This window comes from Frankliniella occidentalis, unplaced genomic scaffold (genome assembly GCF_000697945.3).
Source record: "Frankliniella occidentalis isolate FOCC.00 unplaced genomic scaffold, Focc_3.1 Scaffold53, whole genome shotgun sequence".
Taxonomy (NCBI): Eukaryota; Metazoa; Arthropoda; class Insecta; order Thysanoptera; family Thripidae; genus Frankliniella; species Frankliniella occidentalis.
In genome coordinates this window covers 1,828,233-1,839,123 of record NW_026267183.1, presented here as the reverse complement: position 1 = coordinate 1,839,123, position 10,891 = coordinate 1,828,233, and the positions used below count along the sequence as shown (strand labels likewise).

Genomic DNA, 10,891 nt, shown 5'->3' with positions numbered 1-10,891 from the left:
AAAAAAAAAAAAGAATTGCCCTGGGTTTGCCAGCTTCGGAGGGGTCGGATGAGTATGTGGGGGCAGGGGGGCGGGGTCTGCCCCGATCAGTTTTCTGCGGTTTGGTTGTGCGGGGGGCCCAAAACGTACGCACACGCAGGGGCGCCGAGGAGGCAGGGGGGAGGGGTTGCAACGCCCCATCATGGTACTGTGGCAGGATGACGCCAGAACTACGGACTTAAACTTGCAAAATTGGAAAAAAGGGGAAAGAAATGCAACTTATTCTTTGCACCAGTAGAAAACATTTCTGCCCCACTTTTTTATGAATTGGCACCAGTGCGGGCGTGGTGAAGGGAGGCCCTTCTCTCGCATCCGCGCACTCTCGAAAGGAGCCCTGACATGCCCCTCTTCCCTCTTACCCCCTTGGCCCTCTTTGCCCTCCCCATCCCCCTCTCCCCTCTCCCTCATCTCTCCCTCCTCTCTCCCTCTCTTCCTCCCTCTAGCCCTCGGTTGCCTCTCGCTCGCGCCCTTTGACTGAGCTAAGAATGTTATGTATCGGCACAAAACAGCGGAAAAGTGCCACTGACACACGTGAAGGGGCCGACGCGCGCGTATGTGTGTGTGTGTGTGTGTGTTTGTGCGCGTGTGTGTTTGTGCGCGTGTGTGTGTGTGTGAGTGGGCCGAAGGGGGGTGGGGAGGTGGGGCACTCGAAACGAATATGTATGAGTGTGTGCCACGCATGGCACGGGCGGAAGGTGACACGTCCCCGCCGGCGTCGGCGGCGTCTCTTTTTGTCACGGTTTTCGAGAATGCCGTTTTTCTTCCTTTGCAACAATGATTATTTTTCTGCACACCGAATATTACTGTCTAATTTGTGGCCATATTATCGGGGCAAAGTATAAGCAAGCGCGGGACACCAGCAAATTTAACTGAGGCGCGCGGATGCCGAGGTGCGAGCGTCGGCGTCAGCCATCCGCGGCCGACACGCCGACACGGCCATTCCAGAAGAAAAAAACACACACCTTTGCAATCCTGCTTTGTGGCCGCCATTTTGACCGCTGTTTTACTATTCCGTATCCTTTGCCCTTGCGAAATGCTATTGCTACGCGAAAGATTTGGGGTCCTTCGGAAAGAAACGTTAACATTGAAAAGAAACGCAGCAGCGCTCCTCTTTCCCGCGTACGCGCGTATCGCGCTACATCCTATTTTTATCCAATGCACGAGGTTTCCTGATTGCTGTACTGCCTTTAATCGGACGGGGTGAAACGGTTGACGACATAATTTCCGTGAAAAATAAGTCGTATGGCTGATGCAGAGGAGGGAGTCCGCGCAACAACCGACTCAGGGACGTCTCGATTCGTTTCGTGTCGCCGGCATTCCTCGGCGACATCCTTCCATTTCAGGCCGAGGTGCCCGGCCGGTGTCGCCGGCGGCAGCAGCGGCAGTCCTTGTCGGCCTCATGGGAAACCAAAGCGGCCACTCGCACGACTCCAAAAAGCTTTCGGAGGCCACACAGAGTCTGTTTGCTCCCAGCCGGGCGCCTTCTAGTTAGCTACTAAAGGCAGGAAGATAAGCCTTGTGGTGCCGACGTCACCTGGCTGTGTGTGTGTGTGTGTGTGTTTGTACCCGGGCGGCACTACTCACACGAAGATTACGTGGACCATAGTTCCTATGAGACGTTCCTAAATTTTAAGCAGAAATATCATGACTCAAACACACGAGAATATGTGCGGATACTGAATGAAACTTATGGCCCATCAACGCATTATTTTGCTTCTTTAAAAATAAATAAATGACAAGTAATGTCGCCGGTTGCATGTGAAAGAACAAATAAAACCCTCGACTCATAAAGAACGTCACAAGCGTCGCGAGCAGACGATGTTATCGTTTGCAGAACACGGTGATAAGCGGGCGCCCCCGCGGGGTTTTACCCTCGCGACGCCGCTCTTGTTTTAACAAATAAATAAAATAAACGGTTCAACGTTTTTCTATTTCATGGGTGATTTGGCGCACTGACTTATTTTTACCGACTTCTTTTCTAAGCCACACATGTGCTACACGACGGCCCCAGTCATTCATGCGGCAGGGATCTCCGGGCCGGACTTCCTCTCCGGATCCCCCGGGACCCGGTGGTGGTCCAAAACGTATCGTAATTGCGTACCTCCCTTCGAGTACGGTAATCGTGCGGTGCGGAGAGGTATCATTTTCCTGCCGTAACTAGACAACGAGACGAGGAGCGAGTAAAAAAATAAGAAAGGAAAGATGAGAGAAAATAAAAAACAAACAAAAAGCAAGAAGGCCCTACCATTCGTATTGAGTCAACAAGGGCATTAACGAAATGGCGTCAACCACGGGTATCAACAACGAGAGTAACCAGCACGCCCAAGGTGTAGTGAGGAGTATAATCAGACCCTCCCAAACCGTTTTATTCAGGACACCGGGTGGCGGTGCTGGGTGAAATGAATTTCGAAAGTTGTCTGAATGTACCCAGCGCAGAAGTAAATATCCTCAGCATAACGTCTCTGCTGTGTCGATGACGTTTAAATGGAATCTAAACTATTTACAACACCTGCCCCCGACAAAGACAATTTCTTAACATCGCTGTTTACGCTTTCGGCGAAACCGGAGAAAGAGTTAATCCAGCCAATGAAGCTGCTCCTCGCCGGCGGCCCCGGCAGCCGGGGCTCTCACCGGACTATCTCCCGTAATTAGCTAAATGAACGACCCCGGCGAATAATTAGGCCGAAAGCGTCCTTTTGTCCCCCAAACGGTAAGGGCCTCCTCGCCTTACGGCGCCGCCGAGGCGGAGGGGCCGCCGACAAAGCATTGTGTTTTCGCCGGACGCCCCGAAAATCCGGCCGGCGCGGCCGTGCGTCGCATTCTCTCAAATCTCGCGCAACGGCGCAGAAATTATATGCACACCGGTGAATAGTGTGTCTGTATGTGTGTGTGTGTGAGTGGTTATGGTTCACAAACGTACCTGAAGTCGGTGGGCCTCTGCTGCAGGAAGGGGTGGTACGCCATGGGGTGGTGCGGCTGCGGCGGTGGCGACGCCGACGTCATCACTGTGTCGAGGCACGCGGGCGGCGGAGACACGGGGACCACGTTGGACTGTTCAAACCTCATGGGGTCGGCCGGCGGGGGACTGTGCAGCGGCCAGCAGGAGACTGCCGTGGTGGACGAGGCACTAGAGTGTCTCCGCCGGCTGCGCGCACACCTCCGACACCACCACAATCATCATCATCATCACCTTTTTCACAAGCACGTCTCACTCTTTCATATCACTTTTGCACTGCACTCTCACTTTGCTTCACGCACACGCGCGCACCGGCGCGGTCAAGGGTCGGACTCGGAGTGGAGTCTCCGCCCGTGAGAGGGGGGAGGTGGCGGGGGGTGGGGGTAGGGGTAGGGGGTGCTGGTGCGGGGGCGCTGAAAGTGGCAGCAGCCGCCGCGGTGGCCTTCCGACTGGAGGCGGCGAAAAGTTAGGGGACCGGCAGATACGCCCTGTGGGGTTTGAGTGACCCGGACAGGGGAAGGTGGGGGAGGGGCGTCGACGCCGAGGTGTCGCGCCGGTCTTCCTTGGTATGCGGGGATCTTCTTCGGCACGGTCAGCGTGCCCACTTGGTAAAGCTTCACTATCCGATTCTATCCTGTGCGCACTCACTTCACTCACTCACTCTCACACACTCACGACACTCGCGCGCTCTCGTTCAGCTTGGTGCACTCGTGGACGCGCGCGCGCGGGAGAGAGAGGCCGGTGCGGCGTGGCCCGCTCGTCGACACGTTGCTCTCGTGGTGCTCGGATCCCCACTGCAGGCCCGCTCGGCCGCAGGCCTCAAGGCTGGCGCTAGCTGTCGCCTCCCCACCTCGCACCCGAGCCGAGCCGAGCGAGCCGGAGTGTGAAGCCATCCCCTCCTCTTCGCACGCCGAGCTGCCGCCTCCGCCGGCCCGCCCGCCCGCCCCACCAAGCGGACCCAAAACTCTGACGCCTCCGGAGCCTTAACACTCCCCTCCACTCGTGCTGGCGCGCTGCTGGCGCTCTCGCACTCGCGCGCGCTCTCTCGCACCGCCCGGCCGGGCCCGCGCGCCGTCTCGCTCCCCCACTCCTCTTGACACCCCGCAGTGATAATGACTCGCATCCTCGAGCGCCGCGATTGGTCAACACAGCGCCAGCCAATGGCGGGGCGTGCCCTCCCCTCCCCGCCGCCGCCGCGCCGCGCCGCACCGCGCCGCCCCGCCCGGCTGGCAGCTTGCCGCGCCGCGACCGCACATTCACACACCAGCAGGATCACACTTGACGCCTCCAACACGCTTCCCCTCCCCGCGCCGGGCTCCGCCGGGCTGCGCTGGCTGCGCGCGGCTCCGCGCCGCTCCCGGCCGCCAGAGGGCAGTAGGTGACGCGGCGCGCCGGTGGAGGGGGCAGCCGCGCGCGTGCGCCGCGGGAGGGGAGGGCGAGCGCGCAGCCGCCGGCGCGGTGGTGGGGGCGGCGGGCCGCTGGTGGGGGTAGCGCCCGGGCCGCGCCGGGGTGGGGGGTCGTGCGGAGGCGTGGCGAGCTGGCCGTGGCGAGCCGGGCGCGACGCGGTCCGCGAGACGCGACCCGCACCGACAGAGACGGCGCGAGGCGGGCGCGCCTCGGGTGCGACGAGGACGCCAGAGGGTGTCGGCGGGCAGCGCCGCGGCGCGTCGCTGGAGCCGCCGGGCGGGCCGCCAGGGTCCGGTTCAATGCCTGACGCCTCCACCCGCCGCCGCCGCAGCGCGAACGCGCAAACGCCCCGCGCCACGCCCCGCCACCACGCTCCGCCACGCCCCGCCACGCCCCGCCGCGCCGGCGGGATTAGCTACGCACACTTGTGTATCTCCGCGTTTTAAGTAATCCGCCACCAGTCAGGGCGCCGCACCAACAGAATCGACCTGCTGCAGTGGTTCTCGAGGCTTGTTGAATGGGGCCAGCTCTATTCACCGCTATGTGTGTGTGTGTGTGTGCTTTTTTTCAAATCTTTTTTTGGCAGTTGAGTTTCGCGCTCTTGGTGAACGGGCGCTAGTACGGCCCTCTGAGCGCGTCTGTGCGGAAGTGAATGGCCGCCCTTGGAACTTGGGCAGTTGAGTTCACAAAGCGCGTGCTTCACTCAGACCGACAGAACTAACCCGCACGGTGGAGTATGGGGCTTAAGACAAGTGTTCTCCACTTCACAGCGTATTAAGAAGGGGAATAACTTTATTTCTGTCGGTCTTATTTTTCTTCACTGCACCCAAAGTCCATGCTCTTCCTCCGAATGAGCATCAGTGTACGATGCCGGAATGCGAGCGAATATCTCCCAGTCCAGGCCCCACCCCCTCCCGCCGCTTCTTACAAATAATCCCTCTGATTAAAACGGTTAAATCTCCGACCGTCAATTACACTCTGGCGAAACATACGCCCCCTGCGCCACCCTTCCACAATGGGGTCGGGAACAAACACTGAGGGGTCGCATCCTCTCTCTCTCGCTGTCTCTCTCCTTCTTTCGCTCTCTCCCTCTCCCCTTCTCGTTCCCCTTCCCTCTCTAATTAAAACAATCCTTTTCCTTACGCCCCCAGTCGGGCTGACCCCGCCGGATCGCCCGCATCGCACTCCTCACTGGGTGTGGGGTTGAATGCCTCACTGGATGAAAACTTTCTCAGACACAGAAGGCTCGGAGGGTGCCGGCGGAAGGGGGCGCGATCGCCTTCCCCGAAAAGTCTTCCTGCCTCGCCTTTATACTCTCTCTCTCTCTCTCTCTCCTTTCATCAGACGGCGTCGAGTCTTTAATGGGGCAAAATAATATTTTGAATGAAAGACGAGATTCGCAGGTGATTAAACGGAATAAAATGAATCTTGCAGGTCTGTGGTTAGAAAGTTAATTTCTAATGGAAACCAATGGAAAGAGGCGAATGAAAGACTGGGCTCCTCAGCTACTTTGGTCACTGCGGTTGTTTTCGGGGTGCTAGCTCGCGTGTGGTAAGTAAGTGGGCTCGATGGGCTTCAAGTTGTAGAGTTTCTGTATTTTTTAAAGTTTTTTTTTAGTCTTATTTTATTTTACAGTGTGATGGCACCCCGCACACGCTGTATACCGTAATAGCGGCACTCATGACACTAAAGCCGCCTCCATGGCTGCTGATGCGGGACGCTGCTGCTGTGACATGTCGGTCCAACGTCGTTAAAAGTCGTTAAACTTGCCTAATTGCCCACTGGTGATGACCATGGACGAGTCCCCCCGCGGACCCACTCATGAGGAAACGAAGCGATATCAAGAACAGAGAAAAATAAGCCATGTTTTATAAATTTCATGTCTCCATAACTTCTCAACTTTACACATTATTTGTTGACAATGAATAATTAAAGAATTCGATGTTGTTCTAGTTTGTTTTTTATTTCAATTTCATACGAATCGGTGGTAAATTGTTGCCGGGGCTGAGCAAACAGTTGACTCGATGCGTCGCCATTGGGCGCTCGCTCACACGCCGGGGTGCCAAATGCAGCGCGAAGGGGGTGGCGGCCCGTATGGTGTGTCTGTACGCTTGCATGTGTGTGTGTGTGTGTACGTGCGTGTTTGGTCCCCTCATTGTGTTACATGGGCGTTGTTTTGAATGGTGCTGCTCGGCTGCCTCGCCGCGAGCGGCAGAGGGGGGGGGGGGGGGGGGGTGAACGGTGCTCGACTGTGTACTGCATTTTAGGGGGTTACAGCGCAGCCCTAGTACGCGCGGTTGGATGGATGTGCATGTGCGGTCGAAAGCTTTAATTGTCCAGCAGCCACCGGACGGACGGCGCGCGGCCACCCTCTCTGCTAGTGTGAGCGGCGGGTAGGGGCTGCAGGGAGGGGCGCAGATAGGGGGCGGCCCGTTCGGGGCTGCGCGGGGCTGCGTCCGTCGGTGGGCCCGTCTCTGCTGTTTTTGCCATCGCGGTATGGTGTGTTGTTCTTGGTGGAGGAGAGGGAGGGCAGTCCTGAGTTACGACCTCGCCGATGGATGGGAGAGTGAGCAATGCCCCGACTGTTATCAGCCGGGTCCCTACTCAACCACCGCGCGCCCTATCTCCCTGCGGTCGTTGGATGAGCGCGAAACGCTTTGTATCCCAAAAATGTTCGCGGCGAATGTGTGCACGAATAAATCAAGTGTTTGAACCGGTAAGCAGTTCTGCGTGTTGAACTTGCGCAAGTTGTTGAATATACGATAGAGGTGTACTCGTTGGTGCACTTCCAATAAATTGTTCGCGACTAGGTAGTTGCGTGTCGGAAATGAAACGTGCGATTGAAGGTGCCGTGGGTAGATTGTGATACCTATAACGTGCGTATGTGAGCTCAGAAAAAAAAACTCCCTCGACACTTCGATTTCCGTTTTGCCAAAACGCACACACATGTTATTGAGAGCGAGAGTACAAAACTCGATCGCTCTGTCTCTCTCTGAAACACACACACACTCACACACAACAGCGCGAGTGCAGCTGGCAGCGCATATACAGACCTATATCAAATTTCTCGACAAACCCCCGGCCGACAGAGGGAAGTTTACCCTCGGGATTTTGCGGTGTGGCATTATAAACAGAGCATTCGGTTGTGCAAAGGGATCTGCCGTGGCGGTGATGATGGTGACGGGGGTCGCGGCCAGCGGCTGCAGCGGCACAGCGCGCGAAACCCGCCGCCTCTGCCGCGAGCTGCCAGCGGCACAAAGCACATGGAGAGGCGCGGCAGCAGACCTCCTCTCTCCAATCGAAATCCAACCCCCCCTCCTGCCATCCGCCAGCGAGGGAGCAAGAGAGAGAAAAGATATGTCTGTGTGTGCGTGCGTGTGTGTGTTTAGATCGGAACTTATTTTTTGTCCCCCCGCGCGCCACGCTTTCCGCTCGCCATCTCGCCGAGCGAAACTACTTTCCTCCCCTTACTGCCGCCCCTTCTCCCCCGTCCTCCCCCTTCTTCCCCCAGCAAGCACATACCCCGCACGATGCTGCTCACACTCTCCTCTCTCTCTCTCTCTCTCTCTCTCTCTCTCTCTCTCTCTCTCTCGCTCTCTCTCCATTTCCTCCTCCACAGGGCTAATCACCGCGTTGCTCGCTGCCGTGCGGGGGTCCTACGTTCTTCTGGCGGTTCGCGCTTTTGGCTAAAACCCAGGAGGAGCTACACAATGAGCTGTTTGCAAATTGACGCGATAACGCAATAAGAAAATGCCCCCGTGTGTTGTTTTTGTTGTTGTTGTTGTTGTTGTTGTTGTTCATCAAGGAGCAGTCTGCTGACGGCCGTCACGGCTGCCGAGGGGCAAGAGCCGGCCAGAGCTGGGGGTGGTCATCACTTCTCCCGAGTCCCTCCAGACCATTAATTTCCAATGTTTTCACCACCACTCGCCCGTATCTCTCCATTTATTCGGAACGTCTGCCCGTCCGTCCCGCCCATGCTGGGCCCATACTGGGCCCGCGCGGAGGGGCCCGTCTGTCTGCCGCGTCCGGCCCGGCTGGGCCCGGCCGCGCCCCGGCTGCCCAATGGCCGGCAGGGTCCACGTGATCCTGCGGGGCGTGGCGGGGCGTGGCGTGGCGTGGGGGGGCGTGGCGGGGGGCCCGAGGGGGAAGGCTTCGTCAGGCGTTGGATGCCACACACGAGGCTCCCATAACCCTGCATTAGGCCCACCCCGGAGGGGCATGCGCGCCAGGGGAAGGCGTGGACTGGACGCTCTCTCTCTCTCTCTCGCTCGCTCTCTCTCTCTCTCTCTCTCTCTCTCTCTCTCTCTCTCTCGCTCTCTCTCGCTCTCTCTCTCTCTCTTACACACACACGTCGACCGCGCCGGATATAATGGCTACATTTTTCCTCGTGCTTGTTCCCACCAACGGCGGCGGCAGCAGCATCGCCTGCGTGAATTTTAAACGGCTCGTTTTGGAGATGATGATGATGGTGATCATGATAATGGTAAAGCAGATGATTGTGCGAATGTCACTTTTCTTTCTTTAGGGAAAGGGGGGGGGGGCGCAACCCGTCGTCACCATCACCGCCCATTTCACCAGCACTTTTTACAACCGCTGACAACACCCCCGCCGCACCACCCCCTCCTGCTGCCTGAGCCCCCGCGTCCTTCGTCTGGTGATTGATGACTGACAGTGGCTCACGGATTAGAATTGATAAAACGGGCAGCGGGCGCCCCTCGTGGCGCCGCCGCCCCTCCCTCTCCAAGAACCTCCTCCTCCTCCTGCCCCTCCTCCAACTCCTCCTCCACGCCCTGTGAGCGATATGCCTCACGGGGTGGTCGCCGGGCCGGATCGCGCGGCAACGTCATCATAATATCATCAGCGACCGCCTCTCTCATCAGACGACAGAGAGAGAGAGAGAGAGAGAGAGAGAGAGAGAGAGAGAGAGAGAGAGAGCGCCTTGATTTCGAGATAAACTGGATGTGATGACTGTCGTACATACACCGGTGCCGTTGTGCGGCGCAAAGGTGCAAAGGCCTCATCTCGATGCGGCGGCAGCATCAGGCGGCGAGACGCTGTGTGCTGAGGATGATATGTCATTGCGACTCGTAACCGCTCTGTGTGTGTGTGCGTGTGTGTGTGTGTGTACGTGTGTAAGTATGTATGTGTCCGTGCGTGTGTGTGATTTCCCCTGACCGGAGCTACGAGTGACACGCACACAGACGCGCGACAGGTGGGCCTCTTGCCTGGCGGCGCTGCTTCCTCTATTTCCTCCGCACTCCTCTGGAGCGTCCTCGATCCACACGGGCGTGGTATGTTTCTGGACACGGACGGCAGATATACGGCACATGTGTCTGTACCTACGCCTCTCAATTTTTCGCAAAAAAGTACAGTAAAAATATCAAAAATAAAATAAAATGGGAAGCTTGTTTGTTTTGTGAGGCATAAATAATGATAATTAACCGTTTCTACATACTGCCACGCCTCCCCATTCATACCTTTCCGCAGGCCATTGAACGCTTTCGGCGGCCAAGAGCAGATGATTGAATGGACCACCGGTGTATCAGATTGGACAACACTCAAAGTGGACCAACTGCATAAACTGCCCGGGCTTCGGCGTGGATGACTCGCCTCGAACGTGTGTTGCCTCCGGGGGTGCAGCTGCCGGCCTCACCTGCTATAACCTGCGTGTGTGTGTGTGTGCGTGTGTTCGCGCGTGTGTGTGTGCGCGTGCGTGTGTTTGTTTTTCTTGTTACAGCTAAAGGGCAACCAGCTTCCGCCCGCTCAAATAGGCGTTATTACGCGTGCACGGGCCGACCTTCTCTGTGTGTGTGAGAGAGAGAGAGAGAAGGGGGGGGGGGGAGGAAAAGGCAGAGAAGGGCAGCAGGTTAGGCGATGGGTGGGTGGGCATGGTGTCAAAAATTGCTGAGCCCTCTTCCCTCCCGGTGCGGCCTTTCCTTGTAAGTTGTGTCTCTCTTATGATGGCTCACTTTTTAGCAGAAACGCGTATCCTCGTTACGTTGTTTCCTTCCTGCATCAGCCCGTCTTTTGCTCGTTTGTAGATGACACACACACACACACACTCAAACACACACACATGTAGAGGCGCACAGTCGCAATCATAACAATAAACCCCATCCCGCGCCTTCCATATGCTGCACACACACACACACACGCGTACACGAGCACGCGTGGCCACCCTGGTCGTCCTGGCGGCCGCCGCTCAGGCATATCGGTGAACAGATGACGCCGGCGGATGTTTGTATTGGCAGTAATTATGAGTCGTTGTGTCAATGCCCGGGTGTCGTTGGCTCCGTTATTTATCACGTATGGCAGGTCGATCGCTGCGCCGCAGCGACGCTCGCTGGTTGTTTAGCGGCCGTGTTGTAGTATGTGTGTGTGTGCCGTGTTAGAGGGGTCTAGAAGGGGGAAGCAGGGGGCCACACACACAACTAGCCAGGCGCTTTACTAAGCGCATAATTGGCGGGTAGTTTTGAAAGCCGAAGGCAG

At 57.3% G+C, this 10,891-nt stretch overlaps 1 protein-coding gene and 1 long non-coding RNA gene across 3 annotated transcripts in view; one reads left to right on the top strand and one right to left on the bottom strand.

Annotated features, from left to right (window-relative positions):
- The window catches only part of LOC113211287 (optomotor-blind protein-like), a 44,599-nt gene extending 40,705 nt beyond the window's left edge, over positions 1–3,894 (bottom strand). The window contains exon 1 of one of the 2 annotated variants that reach the window (XM_052267476.1): positions 2,960–3,894. In XM_052267476.1, coding sequence (XP_052123436.1) covers positions 2,960–3,105 — 146 coding nt within the window. In that variant the 5' untranslated portion in view covers positions 3,106–3,894. The remainder of the gene's footprint in view (positions 1–2,959) is intronic. The other variant, XM_052267477.1, reaches the window with a different exon arrangement.
- The window catches only part of LOC127749428 (uncharacterized), a 42,642-nt gene extending 36,319 nt beyond the window's left edge, over positions 1–6,323 (top strand). Inside the window, exons 2-3 of the long non-coding RNA XR_008011147.1 lie at positions 5,837–5,953; positions 6,038–6,323. This is a non-coding gene — a long non-coding RNA (uncharacterized LOC127749428). The remainder of the gene's footprint in view (positions 1–5,836; positions 5,954–6,037) is intronic.
- Positions 6,324–10,891: the final 4,568 nt, after the last annotated feature.